Below are 21,181 nucleotides of genomic sequence, written 5' to 3'. Positions count from 1 at the left end.
CGGTGAGCTCCTATCCGTGGAAGAGCCTCAGACCAACGTGAAAACTGTTGGGATAAAAACAATAGTCTACTCACACCCTGACCCACCTCCAGGAAGAGTCCTTCCTGCACCTGCCGGCCCCCACCTCATTCTCCTGAGGGTCTGGAGTCCTGGCCTGTCCTCCAGCCCAGATTGGAATGCAGTCACTGACTTTCCCCCTTAAGACCTTTCCCAGCCAAGCCTGTGTCTCGACCTCTAGACACAGTGGAGGAGAGAGGATCTGACTCATCACGAGTTGGGAAAAGATGATAAAAAAAGGTGACACTCTTCTTTGACGTGTTGAGCACAAGGAACAAAATTGATGGCTGTGATTTAAGTAAAACTCATAAGATAGGAACATCGTGATCTCAAACTAGAGTGCAGATTCCAATCACTTCGTTCCTGGGGAGCACGGCCTCAGCAGTGTTCCCCCCTCCCCCATGCCCAGAGAAGTGACAGTGGTGGGGAGAGCCCCAGCCCCCTGGTTCCCTGGGCCTTTCCTGTTTTTCAGGAGGGCAGGCTGCTCTGGGCTCCCCTCTGGAGGGTCCCTCCTCCTGGTCCATGCTGCTGCCTTGAGGACACAGAGGGTGCCTAATGGATGGAGGCTGCATGCATGCTGCAGCCTCCCCCCTGCTAGGCGGGCATCCTGAGTGCCCAAGAGCACAGTCCATCTAGTGTGACATCGCTCTCACTGCCCGGGAGCCAGGGGTGGGGTGGCCCTCGCCAGGAGGCAGAGACTTTTGGCTGACTTTATTCTGGATACAAGCCCTGCTTACATGTTCCTCTCCAAAAGCAAGCCAAAGAGGGGATTTCTTCATTAAAATATAGGCGCATGGCGCAGGGAGGGTTGGAGAATAGCAAGCTCGAACGTGTAAGTCAGGGACCAGCATCCAGCTGAACCCATGCCAAGCAGGCAGTGAGAAGAAGAAACACATGGTTTCAGAGGCTTAGGTCCCTGTGATGTCCATGATCAGCCCTCTAGGCTCAGTGGCCAGTCCAGACTGACCTCGAAGGAACCCCATGGAAGATATAGGCCCCTGAAAACCAACACAGGGATCTGACCACTGAGGACCCATTATGTGGACCTATGACTAAGGACCCATCACCCCCAACCTGAAATGCCCTTGGGAGTGATGGTTCTAGAACTCCAAGGAGGAGGGTCCAGTCCCCACCCCACCAGCACATGCGAAAACCTCAGACCTGAGGGATGGCGACCCCCATTGTCTCCCCGGGGACGCAGACACAGTGCCTCCCCATGAGGTAGGGCCACTCAGGGCCTGTGAACACTTCTAGACAGCTGGCAGGTTCAGAGGCTCAGGACTGGGCTGGCAACAGAAATCTGGGCTGTTCAGGGGCAAATGATTTACCTAAACTTCTGTTTCTCACTTAGGGAGATGGTCCAGGACACTAGGCAGCTGCGAAGGATCAGAGCAGACCCAGTGCGGGTGTTCCCTGTCAGTGGGGCTGGGCACACGTGTCCTGGTTGAGGAGGGAACTGTCATTCCCCAGAGCCTGTGTGCCTGCCCTGCGGGCCCATGGGAGCCACCACCCGGCCTTGCGTCCTGCCTGCAGCACTGAGAGGGCCGCCCGCTAAGATTCGACCCCAGATGCCTGCGGCGCCAGAGGAGGCGTGCAGCTGCGAGAGGAGGGTGGCTGTGGCCCTCCCACCGCACGGGCCATCCCAGCGCTCTGTGGCTGGCGCTCTGCTCGCTGCCCAGCTGCTCCAGGCGACGAATACCAACAACTGACCAAGGCCCAAGTTCATGTCCAGTTCACACACGGTGCTGGATGATCTGTTCCCTGCCCTCCGGGGTCACTGCTGCCTTCCATGCAGGCGACAGCTAGGAGTCAGGGCCGCTCTCCTCCAGGTGCCCCAGGGAAAGGCTGCGAAAGGTGTCCTCTGGTTTCTCTTCAGGACAAGTGACCCTGTCATTCCTCTGAGGCCCTTTCTGAGAGAAACCCTTCTGGTTACCACCACTACTGTTGCTGTTGGCGGAAAGCAGAGGAGTGAAGATGGAGTCAGTCCTGGGTTTTCTCAATTTTTCCTTCATTTTGAACTTTTTACTAGAAGAGTCCTTTGTAAAATATTAAACTGAGTTTGTACATTTGTAAGGACGTTTTGTTCTTAGCCTCCTGGGACCCCCTTCTCCATCCTTCCAGTTCTGATGGCATGAGGGACCCTGTCAGACCTGTGGCCACCACTGCCTTCCTGCAAGGAACGCTTGTCATTGAGAGAGCAACTAAAGACAGACCCAGGATGGACAGTTCACCACAGGGCTGGTCACTCTCTAAACTCAGATGCTGCAAGTTAAAGGTCAAGAATTCTATCTGCTGCCAGGATTCATAAGGCTCCATCTCTTTACAATTTACCCCACTAGTGAAATTAGGAGAGAAAAGGAGTCATTTCGAGCATGTGTATTTTAAGTCTGCCAACCCAGTGTATACATAGGCAACTGCAGATGGGTGTTTTGGTAACTATCAAACTTATACATGGATTTTCAGATGGAAACAGATGCTTCAAAAACACTCTGCATTCAATTCTGGAAAGTATTCTCTTTTGAAAAATTTGGTGGGAACACAAATCCCACTCTGGAATGACACCTCTGTTCTAATGGAATTGTGAGACGTCTTCCCCGGGAACCTGAGAGCTGCGCCACCCTCGCTCCAGCAGATGTGGACTGGGATTACTCCCGTTCCGAGGCTGTTGTGAAGGTGGCATGGAGCTCAGAACTGAACTGTCCTAGAGCCAGTCCAGAGTGAGGCCACTGAGGAGGCCAGGAGGCGCGCCCACGAGGCCTCGGCTCCCAGGGATGGTCCTCTCTGTGGCTTTCACTGAGTCTCTTTCCAGAGCTGCACGTAGCCACTTCATTCATCCTATGAGACCTGAATGCTCAACTAGTGAGGTCTTTTGTATCAGAGGAGCATATGAGGATGAGCGAATAAGAAAAACCATAGGCCTGACCCTCTGCCGCCTGAGAGCACAGTGGGCAAGTGAATGTCACTGCGCAGAGCAGAGGAGCCGGCTCCCACCCGGCCCTCACAGATAAGGGGAAGGCACTCACCTCCCTGCTTACTGTGGTCAAGAAAGATCGAGACCTTTCGGGCCAGACCTGCGAGGAAACAGGGATTATGGGCTTGATGCAAGGGGAAGCCGGCCAGCCAAAGCCAAATCAGCCAGAATTAAACACACCACAAAGAGTCAGGGAGCACCACGAAGGAAACAGAAGGAAGTGGCAGACAGTGGCCCGGGCCACTGCTGCAGTTGGGAGAAAAGGGCCAAAGTACCTACGAACGTGAAAACTCAACAATTGGAGGTTTTGGCTAAAAAAAGACTCAAGATGGGAAATCAGAAGGTGCTGAGACTCAAGGAAAACGTGACCTGACATGCGTGGCACTTCCAGCGAGTGGCAGTTAGTGGCCGGACACACACACTGTTAGTGTGGCCCAACTGGCAGGAGCTGACCCACTGGCCACAGCCGGAAGAGCGGAGGCAACCCTCTGTCTAGGTCCTGAGTGAGGACGGCTCTTCATTCACGAGGCCCCGGGTCGGTGAGGAGGCCTCCGGAGAATGGTGCTTGTATCCAGGTGACTGTGGACACCTTGGCCTGACAGTGGGTGGTACCACTACCAGTTCTATTTCAGAACATGGCTCACTCAGCTCCAGGGCATGGCCAACGACCCAGACTGACTTCAGTTCCTCCTGACCGTAGGGGATCCCCATGAGGGGAGTGTCCCCAGGCTAACTGCACATGCATGCACAGGAGCATATGTGTTTACATGTGCACATGCATGCATGTGTGTCCATGCCTGGGTACACATGTACACACGTGAGCCAGGGGCATGCTAAGATGACGCGGAGACCCTGCACATTTCACATAACTTCTAAAAGGCAGGGGTTAGGGCTCCTGCAAGAAACAAGTCTCTTTAGTCCCAAACCACTGGTTCAGATCTTTGCAAACAGGCTGCCATGACAGCGACTCGGTGAGTGAATTCTGAGCTGGAAAGCATACAGGAGAACCTCACAGGCGGAGTTTCCTCACCACTCAGGGAGTGCCAAGTCCTCCATCCCATGTGCCTTACATGCCAGTGTTCAAGATGACACCCCCTATGACCTCTGGAACTGAAGGACATGGTGGGCTGGGCCTCACAGGGTGCAGAGCTGTGTAGGATCCCTTGTCACAGGCATGTGGAGGAGTTGATGATGGCAGCCCCTCCCCTCGGTACCTTATCTCCCCTACACAGTTCGAGGCTGCCTGGGACCCGAGACCAGGCGGAGGACCTCCCTGTGGAACACAGGGAGTTTTACATCGGCCGGGGGGCTGTCTGGAGCAGGGGGTGGTGGCTGTTGCTTCTGCCTGACAAGGTCCCAGGGGACCACAACCAGGACTCTGAAGGGCCTCACGCTGCAGGGGGGCCTCCAGACACTGACAAGCAATGGCCTTAGAAGCTGCTAGTTCTTCCCCCAGAATCACGACCAACAGCTCTGTGATTGTCAAGTCAGAGGCCAAGATGAGTGAAGAGAAAGAAAGCAGGTATTAATGGGCAGAAGGCACCTAGAAGTTGGCAGAGGGGCCAGAAATCCATCAGCCTCACCCCTTGGTTACTGAGCTTAAGCTCCTGAAATGGAAATTATATCTCTCTGGCCCTGCTGGGGTTGCAGTCCTTGTGCTACAGAGGGAAGCTGTGGAGGCTGGCGGGTGCAGGGGTGCCTGGTTCTCGGGGTGCCCCTCCCAGGCCCTGCAACACACAAGCCCTTCCTGTCCTGACTCTTTAAAGCAGCTGGCCTCCCAGGTGCCCTGCCCCTTCTACTTTCCACTCCTCCAGAAAGAACAAGGAAGAAACATCTTCCTTTTTGCTAAGTCCACTGCTGCCTGGTCAAACGAACTCTGGCTTAGCCGCTGAGGAGTGCCCGCCCAAAGCCCCCCTCACCCCACCTGCTGACAAAGACTTGGAGGCAAGACCCTCACCAGCCCTCATCAACAATGCCTGTCATGGGAGATTTCTGAGACCCAGGAAAGGGGGCGGGCCCAGCAGGAAGGAGTCATAGGAAACACATCTGTCTACACAAGTGGAACCCATTCTCAAGGAAGGGTTGCAGCGCACACCTGGGCCAGGAGCGCCCCCCCCCCCCCCACAGGTGATGTCTGGAGGAGACAAGTGCAGGGGCGCCCCAGGGCTGTACTGCTGTCACCTCAGCTAGACCCCATCACCCCACCTGCGTGCTGTCTCCTGAACAGGCAGCTCCTCTCCCTTCACTGGAGCAACGGCAAGTGACATTGTGGGCAAATAACCACAGATACATCATTTGGGGGTGGCAGGTGTTTGGGGGCTACAGGTAGGTGGGCCGTTGCAAAAGAAAAAGGCTAGACAACAGCATATTCACTGGGCCACCAGTGGGCTCCCCTCCTTCCCATCCTCTGGCCTAGCCGGAAGCCTGACGCTGCTCTCTACCAGCTCCTGCCTTCCCTACACAGGGGTCTGTGAAATGCTGGAGCCTGGGACGGGCTGCCTGCTGGGATGGCAGCACGAAGCTAAGGACTGAAGACAGCGACTCATCTTGACCAGCATATCCCGCAATGGGAGTGTGAGCACCTGAGGACCACAGGGAGGCCGTCAGCCAGCTGTTCTGCTGGAGCCTCAGCACAGGCCTGGGGTGGGGCTGGCGGCTGGGTGGGTGGAAGGGCGGGGCGCTGCAGGGCAGAGAGGAAAAAGCGAGAGAGAGATGGAGGGACCCTGTGATGGCAGCTGTCATGCATGGGAGCACAGGACCGGGCTCACAGGGGCCCAGGCAACAAGAAAACAGCTGTGTTGGGGCTTGTGGGGTTGATACAAAACTATTTTGTCCCTGAAGAAAATGTAAAAAATACTTAAAAAATTAACATATAAAGAAGTGTCTGCCGTGGAGCTGGCCGTGCCCCTGAGGGTGCTTAGATGGGGGAGAGAGAAGTAGTCACGTGAGCACCTGATCACCAGGGGAGGCCACACAGAGACCCCAGGGGGGCAGAGGGGGTGGGGTGATGAACGGCAAGCCGCTCTTGCCTCCATCTGGCACAGGCTTTGCGATCACACTGGAGCGTGGCTCTGGAAATCCAGACCAAATGCTGTGTGCACAGCGAGCGCCAGGCTGAGGGGTGCAGACCTCCCGATAATGGGCCTGGACCCAGAGACTGGCAGTTGGTGCCGGTGTCTCTCACCCTGGCCGTGGGGTCCCACCAATAGGCAGCACACAGAGTGGCGTCCGGCGGACACCGAAGCCACACCTCCTTCAGCCCAGAGCAGGCAGGCGGTGCACTGGCCTCTCCCGAGGACCGGACACTACCAGGGTGCCCACTGTGTGCTCATGAGAGGGGATTACTCTGGGTATGAGGGGCACAGGATGCAGCCCCAGGCCCCGCCGTGCCCACGCTCTCACAAGCAACACACGCTTCAAGCCAAGGACAGGGGCTGCGGGCTGCTCAGAACTCGGCAAGACACACACACACACACACACCCTCCCCTTCACCTCGCTGCAAGCAGGGCCTCCCAAGAGGGAAGCTGGCTGGGTTGGGACTCAGGGGTTCCGAGTGGACCGACCTCCTGCAGGACCCCGGGAGCACCCACCTCGGGTGGTGGGCAGCATGTCTGAGAGTCCCTGCCAGGCCGTCACCATTTCCGGGTTCTTTTCCAAATCAGCAAAGTTCTTCCAGACCCTGATGGCACCGTCATCTTGGGGAGAGGAGACAGGAGATTAAAACGCAGGCCTGGTTGCTCTGGGAAGGGGAGGAGGCCCCTTTCCTGGGGGTGCCGGAGGACACAGGCTGCTCAGGCCCACACCAGGCAGACCAAGGGGCAGATGGTTCTCTCATCTGGGGAGGAGCCACACATAGGCAGTGTGAGACCCCTTCCGGCCTAACCTGGGGCTTCAGGGTGGAGGCCCCACTTCAGCATCCCTGATTTCCCTCACCCCTGTGGGCATCATCTGCCAAGAAGGGTCAGTCTCTCAGAGGGACAGGGCCTCTCTCTCCACCCTGTCATACGACTCAGGAGACCAGTGGGACGCCCCTCCCTGCCCCTCCAGCCCCAGGAGGGGGCAGAGGTCCCAGTGTTCTCCGGCAGATGGGCAGCCAGGTGGGCCTGAGTGCGGGCCACCACCTGTCTGCCTGTCTGTATGTCCTTCCTTCCTTCCTCCTGGTGTTGCTGCCCCCAGGACCCTGTTCTCTAGCCTCACTAGCCCCTCGGGGACAACCTGGCCTTGAGCTGCAGAGGGAGTTCAGGGTCATCTGGGGACACATGGGGAACTCATGTCGAGCAGAGACCCTGGCTCCGCCATCTGCTGACCTGCCTCTGATCTCCGCTGAGCCTCCCTGCTCTAGAACTTAGGCCTTATGCTGCTTCCCCACTGGGACCTGACTCCCAAAGGGCCCTTGGTCCCTCTGCCATGTCTGCTGTTCCCAAGGAATCGCCTCTCTGCCTCCTCTTCGCGCTCAGATAGGTTCAGTGTGACCTGTTATCAAATGCCCCGCAGACCCTACTGGTTCCCGCACCACTGCGGGGGTTTGTCTTTCTTTTTTTGTTTGAGGCCTGCTGGGAGGCCGCCTTGGGGCTGGGGCTGGACTCTATTTTCCTGGGAGGGCTGCCAGCAGGACCTCTCCCCTTAGGTGTGCCTTTAATGATGGTCATTTGGGACTGGTCAGTCCCCTTTATCAAAAGAGAACAACTGAGGTCACAGAAGCCTTGCTGTCCATTCGTGCTGGGGTCCTGCATCTGTCCCCTGCCACCTCTGCATCCGGGTTCAGACCCCCACCATGGGAGCCCTACTCACCTGTGGCTGTGAGCAGGAGGGAGCAATCCTGGCCATTCAGATACTCCATGGCTGTGACCCTTGTGTACCGAGGGTTTCCGTTGTGGAAATAATCCAGCTTCTCCCCTTTCTCCCAGTCCCAAAAGCTTCAGGGAATAAGAGAGGAATATGGCGAGTGATCAGGGAGGTACAGATGAAAGCCACAAGGAAATACCACCTGATACCAGCAGGTAAACCACCAACAAACACACAGAGAAGGACAAGTGTCATCAGAATGTGGACAAATTGGAACCCTGTGCCCTACTGGTAGGAATGTAAGATGGTGCAGCTGTCACGCAGAACAAGAGCGGTTCCTCAAGATAACTGAACACTGAAGTACCATGTGTCCAGGATCCTGCCTCTGTGTACACATTTAAGAGATGTGCACCCAGGTCACAGCAGTGTCATTCATCACAGCCAAAGGATGGAAGCAACACAAGTGCCCATTGATGGATGAAGGAGGAAACAAAATGTGATCCACACACATGGACCACTATTCCATCTTAAAAGGGAAGGAAGTTCTGACACCTGCTATAACACGGATGAACCTTGAGGATGGTATGTTAAGTGAAATAAGCCAGTCACAAAAGGACAAATGCGAGATGATTCCACTTATTTGAGGTTCCCAGAACAGACAAATTCCTAGAGACAGAAAGTTGAGTGGTGGATGCTGGGCCTGGGGAGTGGGGAGGGGGAGTCAGTGTTTAATGGGGACATAGTTTCAGTTTAGGGTGATGAGAAAGTCCTGGAGGTGGATGGTGGTAACGGCTGCACAACAAGGTAAAAGTACTTAATGCCACTAAACTGCAAGCTTAAAAATGGAGAAGACAGTAAATTTTATGTTATGTATGAAAAAGGAGAAGAATAAGAAATAGGTAAGAACTCTGTCCATTTTATCAGCTATAAAAAGAATCGTCCCCATGGCCCTCTCCCATCAAGCGTGCGCTTTCTCAGTGACATAAGGGCAACAGCAGCTATGAGTTAAAGTGGTGTCTTGGTACTGACGCTTTCCCTTTGCACACTTGCGGCCCTTGCACTTGAGCAGGTCCGTCACATGCCCTGTCACTGGGGGGTCCTAATGAGCCCCTGTGCTCTGTTTTCTGTTCACTGCACAAGAACAGCCCCATCTTAGTGCCCGAAGCTCCTGTCCCGGCCCACACGTAACCGTGGTCAGGCCTCTGGAGCGCCTGTGGTAACATGGCCAAGTGCAGCTCTGGGAGTGTGTGGGCAGCATCAGGAGAAGAGGCATCTGCTGGCAAGTTCTCCAGCCCCAAGCCCTGACACAGCCCAAAGGCTTGGGGTGAGGAGCTTCCACACCTGGAGAGGGCAGGGGGTATCCTGCCCACACCCCCTGGGGCTACCTGTTCTCCAGCTGAAAGGCCAGCCCCATAAGCGCCCCCGTACCAGATGCTGTCTTTGTCAGCAACAGCCACGCATGGCGTAAAGGGGTGAAACTTGACCACGGAGGGGACGCCAGGGTTCCTGTTCAGAAATATCTGGTCGTCCAGCCTTGTGATACCTGCCGAGGGAAACACATGACAATGGGCCTCGATTTGCAGTAAATGTCAATGACGCGTTTTACAAAGGCTGACACTAGCTGCTCCTGTCTGGGGGATTGGGAGGGGCCCAGAGGAAAGCAGGAGACAGAGTGTAGGTGGGCTCCTGATGGCAGGGCCCTGCCTCTGCTCAGACAGGGCTGGCATTTGACTCATGGTTACGACAACCCGTTGGCGATATTCAGATCAGTGCACGCTGGTTAAGGTTTTCTGAAAAGAATGTCAAAGATTTTGGAATAAAGCTCAGTAAGGTGGCGATTCGTAACTTAGACCCAAGACTGAAGCTTTGGTCTGGCCATCACTGTCTGCAACCCAGCCAAAGTCCTGTGCAGAGGGAAGGGGCTCCAGTCTGGAAAGGCGTTGAAATGATGGAAAGACAGCTGATCAAGAGTCACACAGAGGACGTGAATGGGGATCTGCTCCCCAGGCCCCAACACAGGTACCTGGGAAAAACTGCTATGGCCCTGAAGGAGTTCTAGAAGAACAACAAAAAGAGGATACCAGTGTGGGGAGCATCAGATGGGTTCACACACATATCTGCTGATGGATGCAGGCTCATGCAGAGGAGCCAGGCATGTGGCCCCGGTTCCTGCCCATCGTGGAGGGCAAGCAGCCCCCATGACATGCAGCCCTGGGGTCACCCCCTCTGAGGCCGCTGGTCTTGGGTGACACAGAGAGCAACTGTGGTGCCCATGCTTCGTGAACCTGGTACCGGCTGGGCAAGCTGCTGCCACCCACGATTTCAGTCTTTTTCGTCTCCTTTTGCTAAAATAGCTAACACTGAAAGCCACTCAATCATCAGGATGGGGTTAAACTGACAGGCAAACAGGTCCGGGAGGGTTTAACTGTTGCCCAGAGGTGCCCTCCCCCTCAGCCATGGGTTCCCCAGGGAGGGGGTGTAATTTGACCCAGGAAAGATGAGGGGACACTCAGGTCCTGAGTCACTGCAGGCATTCTGCACACACACACAGATCTGGGCACGATGCTGCATCACGGGGGCTGGCTGGAGGGGTCATAGATAGGGGAGGCAGCATTAACTCTCCCAGCTCGTCTCTTGGGGCCTCACGGACTCATCTGATGACTTTGCTGTGCCTGCAGGAGATATTCCACGATTCACATCCTTCCCAGCACACGGCTGGCCTCAGATGAAACCACTGCTTCATACAGAGTCCAGGCTCTGAGCACTACAGGCAGTGGAGGAGGCTATGGCCTTGCTAGTGGCCCTGCCCTCTCTGCCCACGTCTGCCGGCAGTGAGACTCTTGCCTGCAAGCTCACTTGCCAAGGTCTCCAGCAGCTCAGCAGTTCCTTTCGGTGTGTGTCGGACAAGATGATCTTTTTCCCACAAAGACTAGAAAAGAGAACCCCTGACCCTAATTTACAAAGATGATTTTTTTTCTTTTCTGTCTGGAAAACCTGGTTGGTTCTCAAATGACCGGCTCTAACTTCACTCCCTGTGCAATGTTGACCAAAAGAAGACCAGCCCAGAGTGTGGCCTTTACTGCCTTCAGATGTTCGCTGTGTGCAGCAGACTGGCTCCCAGGCTGCCTGTGGGTACAGGGAAACCAATTTGTCCTGCTGTCCCCTTCGGTAGGCCCGGGGTTCTAAAGAATCACGGACTTCCAAGAAAATAGGTCCTTGACACCATAATTCAAAGAGCTCCTATCAAGCTGGGCGGCTCAAACTCTCCTGGAAAAATTGGCAGACTTTGTATTCTACATCCCTGGGGGCTTTACATCTAGAATGCACCTTCACAGAGGTGAGTTACAAACAACCAAGATTGGTTTTAGCAGAAGTGATCGCGCATTAATGGACTGTGGCCCGAGCACCTCACTGAGAGCACCGTGAATGCACTCCAAGTGCTTCTGAAACAGCATTGCCTCTGGAAGCGCTCAGGGGGCACCAGGCCTGGGCAGGGGGCCAGGGATGAGATCCCGACTCCAGGCTGCCTGCAGGTAGGGATGGTCTCATGGGTCCGCACCCTCAACTTTAAAAAGTAACCTATAATACAAAAAACTTCTCTGGTGGTTCAGTGGCTAAAACTCCATGCTCCCGATGTGGTGGGGGGGGGCGCGGGGGGGGGCGCCAGGTTCGATCCCTGTTCAGGGAACTAGATCCCACATGCTGCACGCCACAGCTAAAAAGATCCTGTTTGACGCAAGTAAAACCTGGCACAGCCAAATAAATAAATTTTAAAAATTAAAAAAAAAAGTAACCCTTAATAATCAAGGGAATTTGACAGAACAGGGAGAGAAGGTCATGAAAATAATTCCACAAAAGCATGAGGAGTCTGCTTATCTACTCTGTGCAGTACCCAGGGAGCATCATCCACTGCCCAAAGCTGGCCTAGCAATGAAGGCTCAGGCAGAGCTGGAAGACCAGCCCACCCACAGCTGTGGGACTGAGTTGGCTCCAGGGCCCTGGGGGCTGTATGCTGGGGAAGTGGGAGGAGAAGGCTCGTCCCTGGGCGGGGCAGCTGCCCAGTGCTCTGGCCCTGTCCTAACCACAGGGTGGAGCCCCGCGGCTGCCGCCTCCCACCCTGCCTCAGTGCCTGGGGGTAGGGGGCTGCTGCAGCTGACATAAGGGGGACCCGCGGTCCAGCAGCCCTCCCTGTAGCAGCCCACGTCCCCACACTGGTGGGGTGGGGTGGGGCTGGGGGGCATGCAAAGTGGGCGGTTACAGCACCTGTTGGCAAATTTAGTAAAAGGTTTGGTCAAAATGTGACTGATAAACAGGTCTGGGGTAATAGGGAACAATTATCTGGGGGCCAGGTTGGGTCCAGGCAAATACAACCAGGGCCTGATATTTGTCTTCTGTCCCCATGGTGAGGACACAGGCCACCCCACCATGGACCCCAGGGCCTGCAGAGGGCTTGCTCCTTTCTCTCTGGAAATGACAAAAGGTAGAAGTCATGACTGTCCCAGAGGCCGCCAGCGAGGAGCTTCCTTGGACAATGATCCCAGAGAGCCTCCATGTCTCCTTGGGGACAAAGGCACAGAGTGCCCGGGGACCAGGCCTTCCTGGGCAGGTGAGTGGTGCCCCATGGTGGCACCCCTTCCTCCCTGGAGCATCTCTGCCAGCGCCATTCCTTGCCCGCACCAGGGCAAGTGGGGGCCGGCTCACTGCCCACAGTGACCCCTGGGGATGCCCCTTACCCTTCTGGATGAGCTGCTGTGCCTGCTTCCGGACGCGGGTATTCCGCAGAAACCGCCACTCCCGCTCCTTTCGGATCTGACTCTCCAGGTCATGCTCTTCTGGAATCTTCAACAATTAAAAAAAAAAAAATTAAGACAAGTATTTCCAGATGAGAGGGTTCCCCCTCCGCAGGTACAGAAGAAACCTGGTTCTCTGGTTGGTCCAGTGCCCAACAGCAGTCAGAGCAGACCCTGATAGTCAGAGGGTGGTCGCTGAGCCCCCAGACCTGCTTCCCTCCTTGTGCTGGGGGCACTGCCCCCTGCTGGCTGCTGGGTGTGGAGGTTCTGGGACTCAGGACCCGGGGGAGGGCTGGCTGGCTCAGGGACACAGGGCGGAGACTTAGGAAGCCCCTGACTCCAACAGCCCAACTGTATAGGCCAGAAGCTGTCACACTCTGACAGGGCAGCGAGGGGGCTGCTTTCAAAGCAAACAGAATTCGAGGCGGAGGTGCAGGGATAAGGGCCGAGTATTTCCTGCAGGAGGGGACATAAAGGGCTCCGCTGTGCCAGACACTAGATTAACTCCTTTGTACCCTTAAATGCAAAATCAGAAAAGATGCGGTGTGCTCAGAGAGGTTTGCTTTTATTCTGATGGCAAAGGGAAACGAGGTTAGAAGATGAACGAGCTCATAAGTGACAGAGGGCAGCAGCCAGGGCAGGGCTGCCCTGTGGAGCTGGAGAGGCAGCTGGGCCTGAAGGTGGGGACTTCTCGCCCCTGATGGGCAGGAGCCGCTGCCTGCCAGGCTCCACCTAACACAGCAAAGGGGTGAAGCTGGCATCAGACTCCATGTGGGTGGAGAGTGAGGAAGGAGCTTCGAACCTATGCCTGGGAACTTCTGCCCATCAGCTTTTGCAAGTGGAGTATGTGGAAGCTGGAATAGTCCCCTTTCCTGGACAAAGGCCCTTCTTGCTTCATGGCTGGTGTGGTGCTTATGGGCTGTTTAGAAGAGGGCCACACTTAGCAAACAATAAGTTAGGATTTAAGTTTACTATATTCAGAACATAATCACTTGTCGTGTAAAAATGATGTATCTTCTTTATCATACAGTCAACTTGCCTAACTCTGGTTGCCTGTTTGAGAACTCAGACCTATAAAGTTCTCAAATATAAAAGGAATCAAATAAACTAGGAAAAACCCTACTTCCTCTTGGCTGAGAGCTAACCTGCCTTGTACTCAGTACTCAGCCAGGTAACACTGCACAGACAGAGGGAACCCATAACCAATATTTTACAAGTCATCTTCTCTGCTGGAGAAAGCATCAGGATGAAGAATGGTGAACATGGTCACGTGTACATGCCTGTGTGCAAGCGTAGCTGAGAAGATGGGAAGCAGTTTAGGTCACGTTTTAGGCAGTTATTACACGAAATGGTCACAGAGAACTTCTGTGTCTTCTCAAATGCTCCGTGTTATCTCTGATCACAAACAAACAACGCTAAACCTTATCTCATCCCTGCGCACAGACCAGAGGGGTCTGTGTTCCAGGATTTCACTGCTACAATCCTGTCTTTTTTCTCTTAAAAATCACAAACCCATAGCCAGCAAAACAGCAAAGATATCCTGACACGGAGACAACAGAAGAAAAATCACCTAGAGCCTCCAAAGCGGTTAGTGTTGTAGACATAACCCCACAGAGGCACTTGGGATAGATGGTGGGTTTTCACCAGTTGGTTTTGTTTCACGACAATACAGAGATTATTGGAAAAGAAATTACAGATGACCAGTAACATAGAGTGATAATAAGAAAACCTCTAGATGAAAAGACAGAACTAGAATGAAGCTCTGGTTTCTGTGGGTTTAGAGGAAGGGTCTAGGAGCAGGGAGGGAGTAGGACAGACAGAAAGGAAGTTCTCCATGTGGCGAGGGCAGGCAGGAGGAAGGAAGGGGGACAGGAGGCAGCTGTGCATGGGAGTGTGGCCACATGCGCCCTGGGGCCTCAGAGAGACTGACCTCCGCCACACAGCCGGGCATCACTGCCCTGGGCTGAGTCCTAAGCAGCAGAGCACAGAGCTCTGGGGAGTGGCCCCACTGAGCTCAGAGAAGGACTCGCAGCACTGAACTGAACGGAACCACAGTCCAGGAACCAGTGCACATACTGTCCTGGGGACAATCACCACGAAGCGCTAGGACAAGCGGGGGCGGGCAGCAGTGGGGCAGCGTGGGAGGTGTGGGTGGAGAGAGACAAGGAGAGGGAGAGAGAGCAGAGGCTGCAAGAAGCAGCAGGCATCGGCCGGCCAGGAAGGACGAGGATGGACGGAGGGACCAGACTGTTTCCTGCTCAGCCCTTCTTAATCATCTGCTGAGTTGCCCTGCCCCTCCCCTTCCCACGTGGCTCTGCAGGTTGAATAGAAGCTTCCGAGTAAACAGAAGCCCAGACCCAGACCGTGCTGAGCTTTCTTCCTGGCAGAGCTGGAGGGATGTGGGTGAGGGTAATAGTGTTACATGATTAGGATCACAACACGCTGAGGATTCCTAACACCTGGCTTCTCCTCAGACAGAAACCAATTATGATGCTGAAACCTCCTGAGGCCTCCCGTGGAGCCGGTAGCTGAAGGCTGGTGACAGCATCCCCCTTGTTCTCACCTGTCACTGGGGCAGCCTGGGCTCGGGAACAGAGAAAGACCAGAGGGTCCCAGAAGCCTGATGGCGGGCCTTGCTAAGTGAGCAGGTCCTCATATGATTAATTTGTGAAACACAGGGCACACCCTCAATGCCTCTGAATTTAAAGGGGTTCAAGTGCATGGGATAATATACACAACAGGCACGTGACTATCAAGACTGGAGCTCGACCTCTGGAAGGCTCGTGAGGTCATGGAAGTCCCCACCAGAGAGCTCCCTGGGTTCCCACCAGAAACAAAGTGAGTTCTGTGGTGGGACAGAGACCTTGTTTAACAACAAACCACCCTCCCCAAACAATGATGGAGTCAGCAGTGCTGGGAGGGAGTGCCCTGGCTGCAGGCTGACTGGTCTCCTCTGGGCACGACACCTGTGGAGTTACAAAGCTGAAGGCCACTGACCGCTAAGGAAGCAGCTCTGAAGGGCAGATTAGAGTTCACTGTAGGTTCTGATAGCTAAATATAGGCATTTTTATCACGTGACCACACTTCACAAAGCATCAGGGTGACTGAGATGCAATTCACATGCAGTAAATCTCACCTTTTGGGACCCAGTTCTGAGTTCTGACAAGCCCCACGGTCACACGCACAATGGACATGGAGAATAGTTCCTTCACCCCAAACTGCTAGATGCCCTCTGTAGTCTGGCTCTCCCCCCAGTCCAAGCCCAGCACCACCTCTGTTTTCCATCGTTGTAGCTTTGTTTTACCTTTTCCAGATACCGTATAAATGAACTCTACAGTTTAAGTCTGGCTTCTTTCACTGAGCATAACGCAGCTGAAATTCATCCATAGTGTGTATGTTTCAGTTTATTTAGAAAACATTTGGTGAATTAGTATTTCATCATATGAAATATTCTAGCAGTTTATTCACCCGGTGAAGGATACCTGGGTTGTTACCAGTTCCTGGTGATTATGAATAAAGCCACTGTAAATATTCAAGTACAGGCTTTTGAATGAACAGAAGTTTTCATTTCTCCTGGGTGAATATCTGGGAGTAGGATTGCTGGGCTCTATAAGTATGGGTTTAATTTATGAGAAAGGGCCAAATGTTCCCAAAGTGCTTGCAATGCTCTGCCTTTGCACCAGCAAAGTATGAAAGTTTCAGCTGCTCTGCATCCTTTGCCAGTACTTGGTATTGACAGATTTGAAAATTTTAGCCCTTCTAACAGATGTGCAGTTATCTATTTCATTGTGGTAACTAGACTTCCCTTGTGAATAACTGCTGTGATGCTATACATCTTTTCTCAAGCTTATTCGCTGCCTGGGTACTTTTTATGGTAAAGTGTCTGCAGATCTTTAGCCCATTGTTTTTAACGGGGCCACTTTTTTCCTTATTATGGAATTTTGAGTATTCCTTATATATACTGGATACAGATTATTTTTTAAAATCAGATATGTGTTTTTAAATTTTCTTTTGGTGTGTGGCTCATGCTTTCATGTTCCTAACAGGACTATTCAAAAAGCAGATATTGATTTTTGGTGAAGATCAATCTGCCACTTTTTCTTGTGTGGCCTGTGCTCTTTGTGCTTTATTGAAGAAACTACTGCCTAACCTAAGGTCAGAAAGATTTTCCTCCAGAAGTTTCATGGTTCCAAGCTTCACATTTAAGGAGTGAGTTATTGTATAAGGTGAGTGAGTGATTGAATTTCTACTTTGGCAAATGGGTGTCCAATTACCATGGTGCCACTCTGCTGGAAAGCCCACCTTCTTTTCATTGAACTGAAGAGTTCTCATACTTCCATGGAAAATCAATGGGATGTACTGATGTGACTCTATTTCTGGACTCTGTTCTGTCCCGTTGATCCATGGGTCTGTCCTCTCACCAATTCCATGTCTTGATTATTTAACTTTATGGTGAATCTTGAAATCAGGCAGCAGAACTCCTCCAACTTTGTTCTATTTCAAAACTGTTTTGGTTACTTTAGTTTCTTTGCTTTTCCTCATAAATTGTAGAATAGGCTTGTTGATTAAAAAGAAAAAGCCAGGAGGGAGATCCAAGAGGGAGGGCACATATGTAGACCTGTGGCTGATTCATGTTGATATATGGCAGAAACCAACACAATATTGTAAAGCAGTTATCCTCCAATTAAAAATAAATAAATTTAAAAAAAAGAAAAGGTCTATTGGGATTTGGATTCAGACTGCATTGCTCTATATACATCAGTTTAGGGAGAACTGACATCTGAACTTCATAGTCTTTCAACCCATGAATGTGGTCTTCACTGATTTAAGTCTTCTCTGAATTTTTTCATCAATGATTTTCATTTTTCACCATTTGGATTTTGCTTTTTTTCTCTTTAGATTTGTAGCTAAGTTAAGTACTCCATGATTTTTTTTTTTGGGGGGGGATGTTATTGTAATTTCCAATTGTTCATAGAGAAATAAACAGATTTTTGTATAATGACCTTGTATCCTGCAATCTTACTGAACTCACCTATTCTGGCAGCATCTTTCAGATTACTTAGGGTTTTCTATACGTACAATATTGTCTGTGAATAGAGTTTTATTTCACCCTTCCCATGTGTACACCTTTTCTCTTCTTGCCTTACTGTCTAGGACCTCTGGGAGGATGCTGAATGGGAACAGTAAGATCAGACATCTTTGCCTTATACCTGATTTTGGAGAAAAAGCACTGTCTTTTATCAGTGAAAATATGTTAACTGTAGGTTTTCTGTAGGCACCCAGTATAAGAGTAAGGAAGTTTCCTTCTATTCCTAGTTGGCTAGGAGTTTTTATTTTTGAATGGCTGTTGAATTCCATCAAATCCTTTTTCTGCAGCTACTGAGATGATCATATGGCTTTTCTTTAGTCTGTTGATCCAGTCAGTTATAGGATTAATTTAAAAGTGCTGAATCAACTCTGCATTCTTGGGATAGAATCCACTTGGTCACCAGTGTAGAATCTATTTTATGTACTGCTGCATTTTATTTATGAATATTATGTTAAGGATTTTGGGTCCGTGTTCATGAAGAATACTGACTTGTAGATATTTATTCTCTTAACGTCTTTGACTGGTTTTGGTAACAGAGTAATGCTGCCTCCGTACAACGAAATGGAAGTACAAGAAGTATTCACTCTTATTTTTTTATAAAGTTCTTTTTGTAATTAAATGTTATATTTTAATCTGTCCTGAATTATGAAACAAACAATTGTTCTTTTTAAAAAATTCAAAGTGCTGGAAGTATATAATGTAAAAAGGAAAGTCCCTTGCCCTGATTCCAGTCCTACCTCCTAGAAGTTACCACATGAAGAGTCACCTTCTAAGCTTCTTTTGACGCTAACACAAATCTATGGAACCACAACATCTGTGGACCATCGTGTTATTTGACATACTATATCAAGGACATCCCATCAAGGCCTCAGAGATGAAGCTCACTGACTAATGTCTGTGTCTACTACACAGATGAATCATTTTTAACTGTCTCCTTATGAATGTTCTTTATTGTTTTCAAACTTTTTGTTATTACAAATAATCTGTAACAGCATTTCTTGACACAAGCTATTACATATCCATGTACAGCAGTGGTTTTACAATCTGCTTCTCAGAGTGGGATTGCTGGTTTCTGTGCTGTGCTCAGTTGTGTCTGACTTTGCAGTGCCATGGACTGTAGCCCACCAGGTTCCTGTCCATGGAATTTTCCAGACAAAAATACTGGAGAGGGTTGCCATTTCCTTCTCCAACTGCTGGTTTCTAGGACCTACCCATTTATAGCTTGGATAGCTACTACTGAACTGCCCTATACCAAGCTAGTATTTCACCAGCCACCCATAGTGTGTGAGATTTTCTATCACCCTATACCCCCCGGTAATCCATCCTCTTGCTAGAAATCAATCTTCGAAATTTATCAACTTGAGAATAAAAAAAAATTCATATTATTTTTATAATCAGAACAAATTTCAGTATGCCTCTTCTTTTTAAGCACATGACAGACCATTTTAAATATCCTTCCTAAAGTAAGATATGAACTCTGGAAACCAAACCAACGAAGAGAGAGGCTGTTCCATCAATCGAAGAATAGTCCAGAATGTAGTTCTTTTTGGTCACACAGACCTGTAAGAAATCTGACTGTGAACTGATAAAAAGTCAGCAAAAACTATCATTACATTTTGAGTATTCAATCCCACTAACCATTAGTTGCACGTGATTGTAAATATTGGGCATAATTATGTTATCTGGTGAAAATATAGTTTCCTATGCTTACCTCTGAAGTGATTTAGAGTTTGGGGTTCTTCTGTCCTTTTTGAGGTACAATCCCAGCCTTGAGCTATCTTTAATTTGCACATGAAACAGGGTAATAAAAAAGTTCCTAATGCATTTTATTGCACAAACGTGTCATTCAATGATTAATTAAATTAATAAAAGAAGGCCCTTATGAATACCACCTGGAAAAAGTAATAAAATTTTTTTAAAAAGCAATGAAATTAAACATGTCCTCTTCTAAAGTTTGGAAAAGGTCTCTAATTAAAGTAAAAGAAAAATCACTTGAGTCCTAAGCACGCTAAGCTGCCAACAGGGATTACAGACAAAACTCACTGTAAGAACTTCATTTTCAATAATAACACCTCAAGCTTGTCATTTCAAGCTATATCCAATGGGAGTTTGTTATTGCAAACATGGCGAGTCAGACAGAACATGCATGCAGCAACTGTTTTCCTGGCTCCTCTCGTGGGCTCCGCAGTGAAAGGTGACTTCATCCTGCGGGAACCCTTCTCCCCTCATTGCACTGCAGGGTCCACTTTGGGAGTCAGCATGATGCACTGGGACAGACCACTGGGCTCACAGCCTCTGTCTCCTCCAGGCTAGCGACACACAGGACCCTCCCCAGCAGGAATTCTCAGACATACTCCCAGCTAGAACACACATAGAGGAGCACAAAGACAAGGGAACTTGGTGAAAAAAAGGGAGGCATGGCTCAGCCCCAGAGCAGATGCTGGCTGTGGGTCTGCACCTGAGTGAAACATGTAAACACATATGTAGGGGTCCCCACAAATGGCAGCCCTCGCCCAAGGAGCCGGGCACCTGTGTTCTAAGTACCTGATGCTGAGGAAAGAAAAGCAGATCCTTAGGGAAAAGTCAAGTTTATTTCTACGTTCAAGAAAAATGCATTTTGGATTATCTATGCCACTTCTTCCCATAGGCAGAATGGAGAATAGGCATGCCCAGAGACTTTGAGAACAGCTGCTCAGCGTCCTACCTAGTAGCTTCTGTGATTTACAGTCACTGCAGTTTCAGTGAGATGGTGGACTAGTCACCTAGAGTCTGTGTCGCTTGACCACACTTGCCTGAAGCAGAAGACTGTATCACAGATTCCGAGTGACTATTACTACTAGACTAGACTCACCTCTCTTAACTTCAAAGCAGAGAGTATGTGCCACAGATCTAAAGGATGACTTGCTACCCATAGCACCAGCAACGAACCCTCTCCTGGGACAAATTCGTGTTTGCCCACTCTCTCCATCCTTAGCCAGAGAAGCCCGAGAGATCAGTGGGAGCAGGTTGACCCAGGTGTGGACAACACACTTGGTTGACCGTATCAGGCCTCAGTGATCTCTTGGGATCATTTCTTTAATGTATTTTTTCCCTGATATAAAGGTGCTTTCTCAGTCGCTCAGTTGTGTCCAACTCTTTGTGACCCCATGGACTATAGCCTGCCAGGCTCTTCTGTCCATGGAATTTTCCAGGCAAGAATACTGGAGTGGGTTACCATTTCCAACTCCAGACTATAAAGGTACTGTGTGCTAAGTGTGGAAACTCTGGCCATCTTGTGGCCAGTTTATGTCTTGTTTTTTTTTCCCTTTTAAGGAAATTTTGTTATGAGCATTTTCTTAAGTTACTAATTTCAAAGCTTTATTTTTCAGTAGCTCCAGTAGTATTGTATCAAGTACTTCAAACTTCTTTAACCATTCTCCTCCTGCTGGATGTTTACGTGGATTCTAGTTTTTGCTACTGAGAGACTGTTTTTCCTTTATCACCTGCCTC

General features: G+C 50.8%; 1 protein-coding gene across 2 annotated transcripts in view; it reads right to left on the bottom strand.

Annotated features, from left to right (window-relative positions):
- RPTOR (regulatory associated protein of MTOR complex 1) overlaps window positions 1-21,181 on the bottom strand; it is a 310,827-nt gene that overhangs the window by 9,576 nt on the left and 280,070 nt on the right. Inside the window, exons 25-29 of one of the 2 annotated variants that reach the window (XM_020875726.2) lie at window positions 12,547-12,652; window positions 9,242-9,356; window positions 7,820-7,944; window positions 6,619-6,723; window positions 3,081-3,128 (exon numbers count right to left, since the gene is read on the bottom strand). In XM_020875726.2, coding sequence (XP_020731385.1) covers window positions 3,081-3,128; window positions 6,619-6,723; window positions 7,820-7,944; window positions 9,242-9,356; window positions 12,547-12,652 — 499 coding nt within the window. The remainder of the gene's footprint in view (window positions 1-3,080; window positions 3,129-6,618; window positions 6,724-7,819; window positions 7,945-9,241; window positions 9,357-12,546; window positions 12,653-21,181) is intronic. The other variant, XM_020875727.2, reaches the window with a different exon arrangement.

This window comes from Odocoileus virginianus, chromosome 17 (assembly GCF_023699985.2).
Source record: "Odocoileus virginianus isolate 20LAN1187 ecotype Illinois chromosome 17, Ovbor_1.2, whole genome shotgun sequence".
Taxonomy (NCBI): domain Eukaryota; kingdom Metazoa; phylum Chordata; class Mammalia; order Artiodactyla; family Cervidae; genus Odocoileus; species Odocoileus virginianus.
The sequence above is the reverse complement of the archived record's forward strand: the minus strand, read 5'-3'. Positions and strand labels throughout refer to the sequence as shown.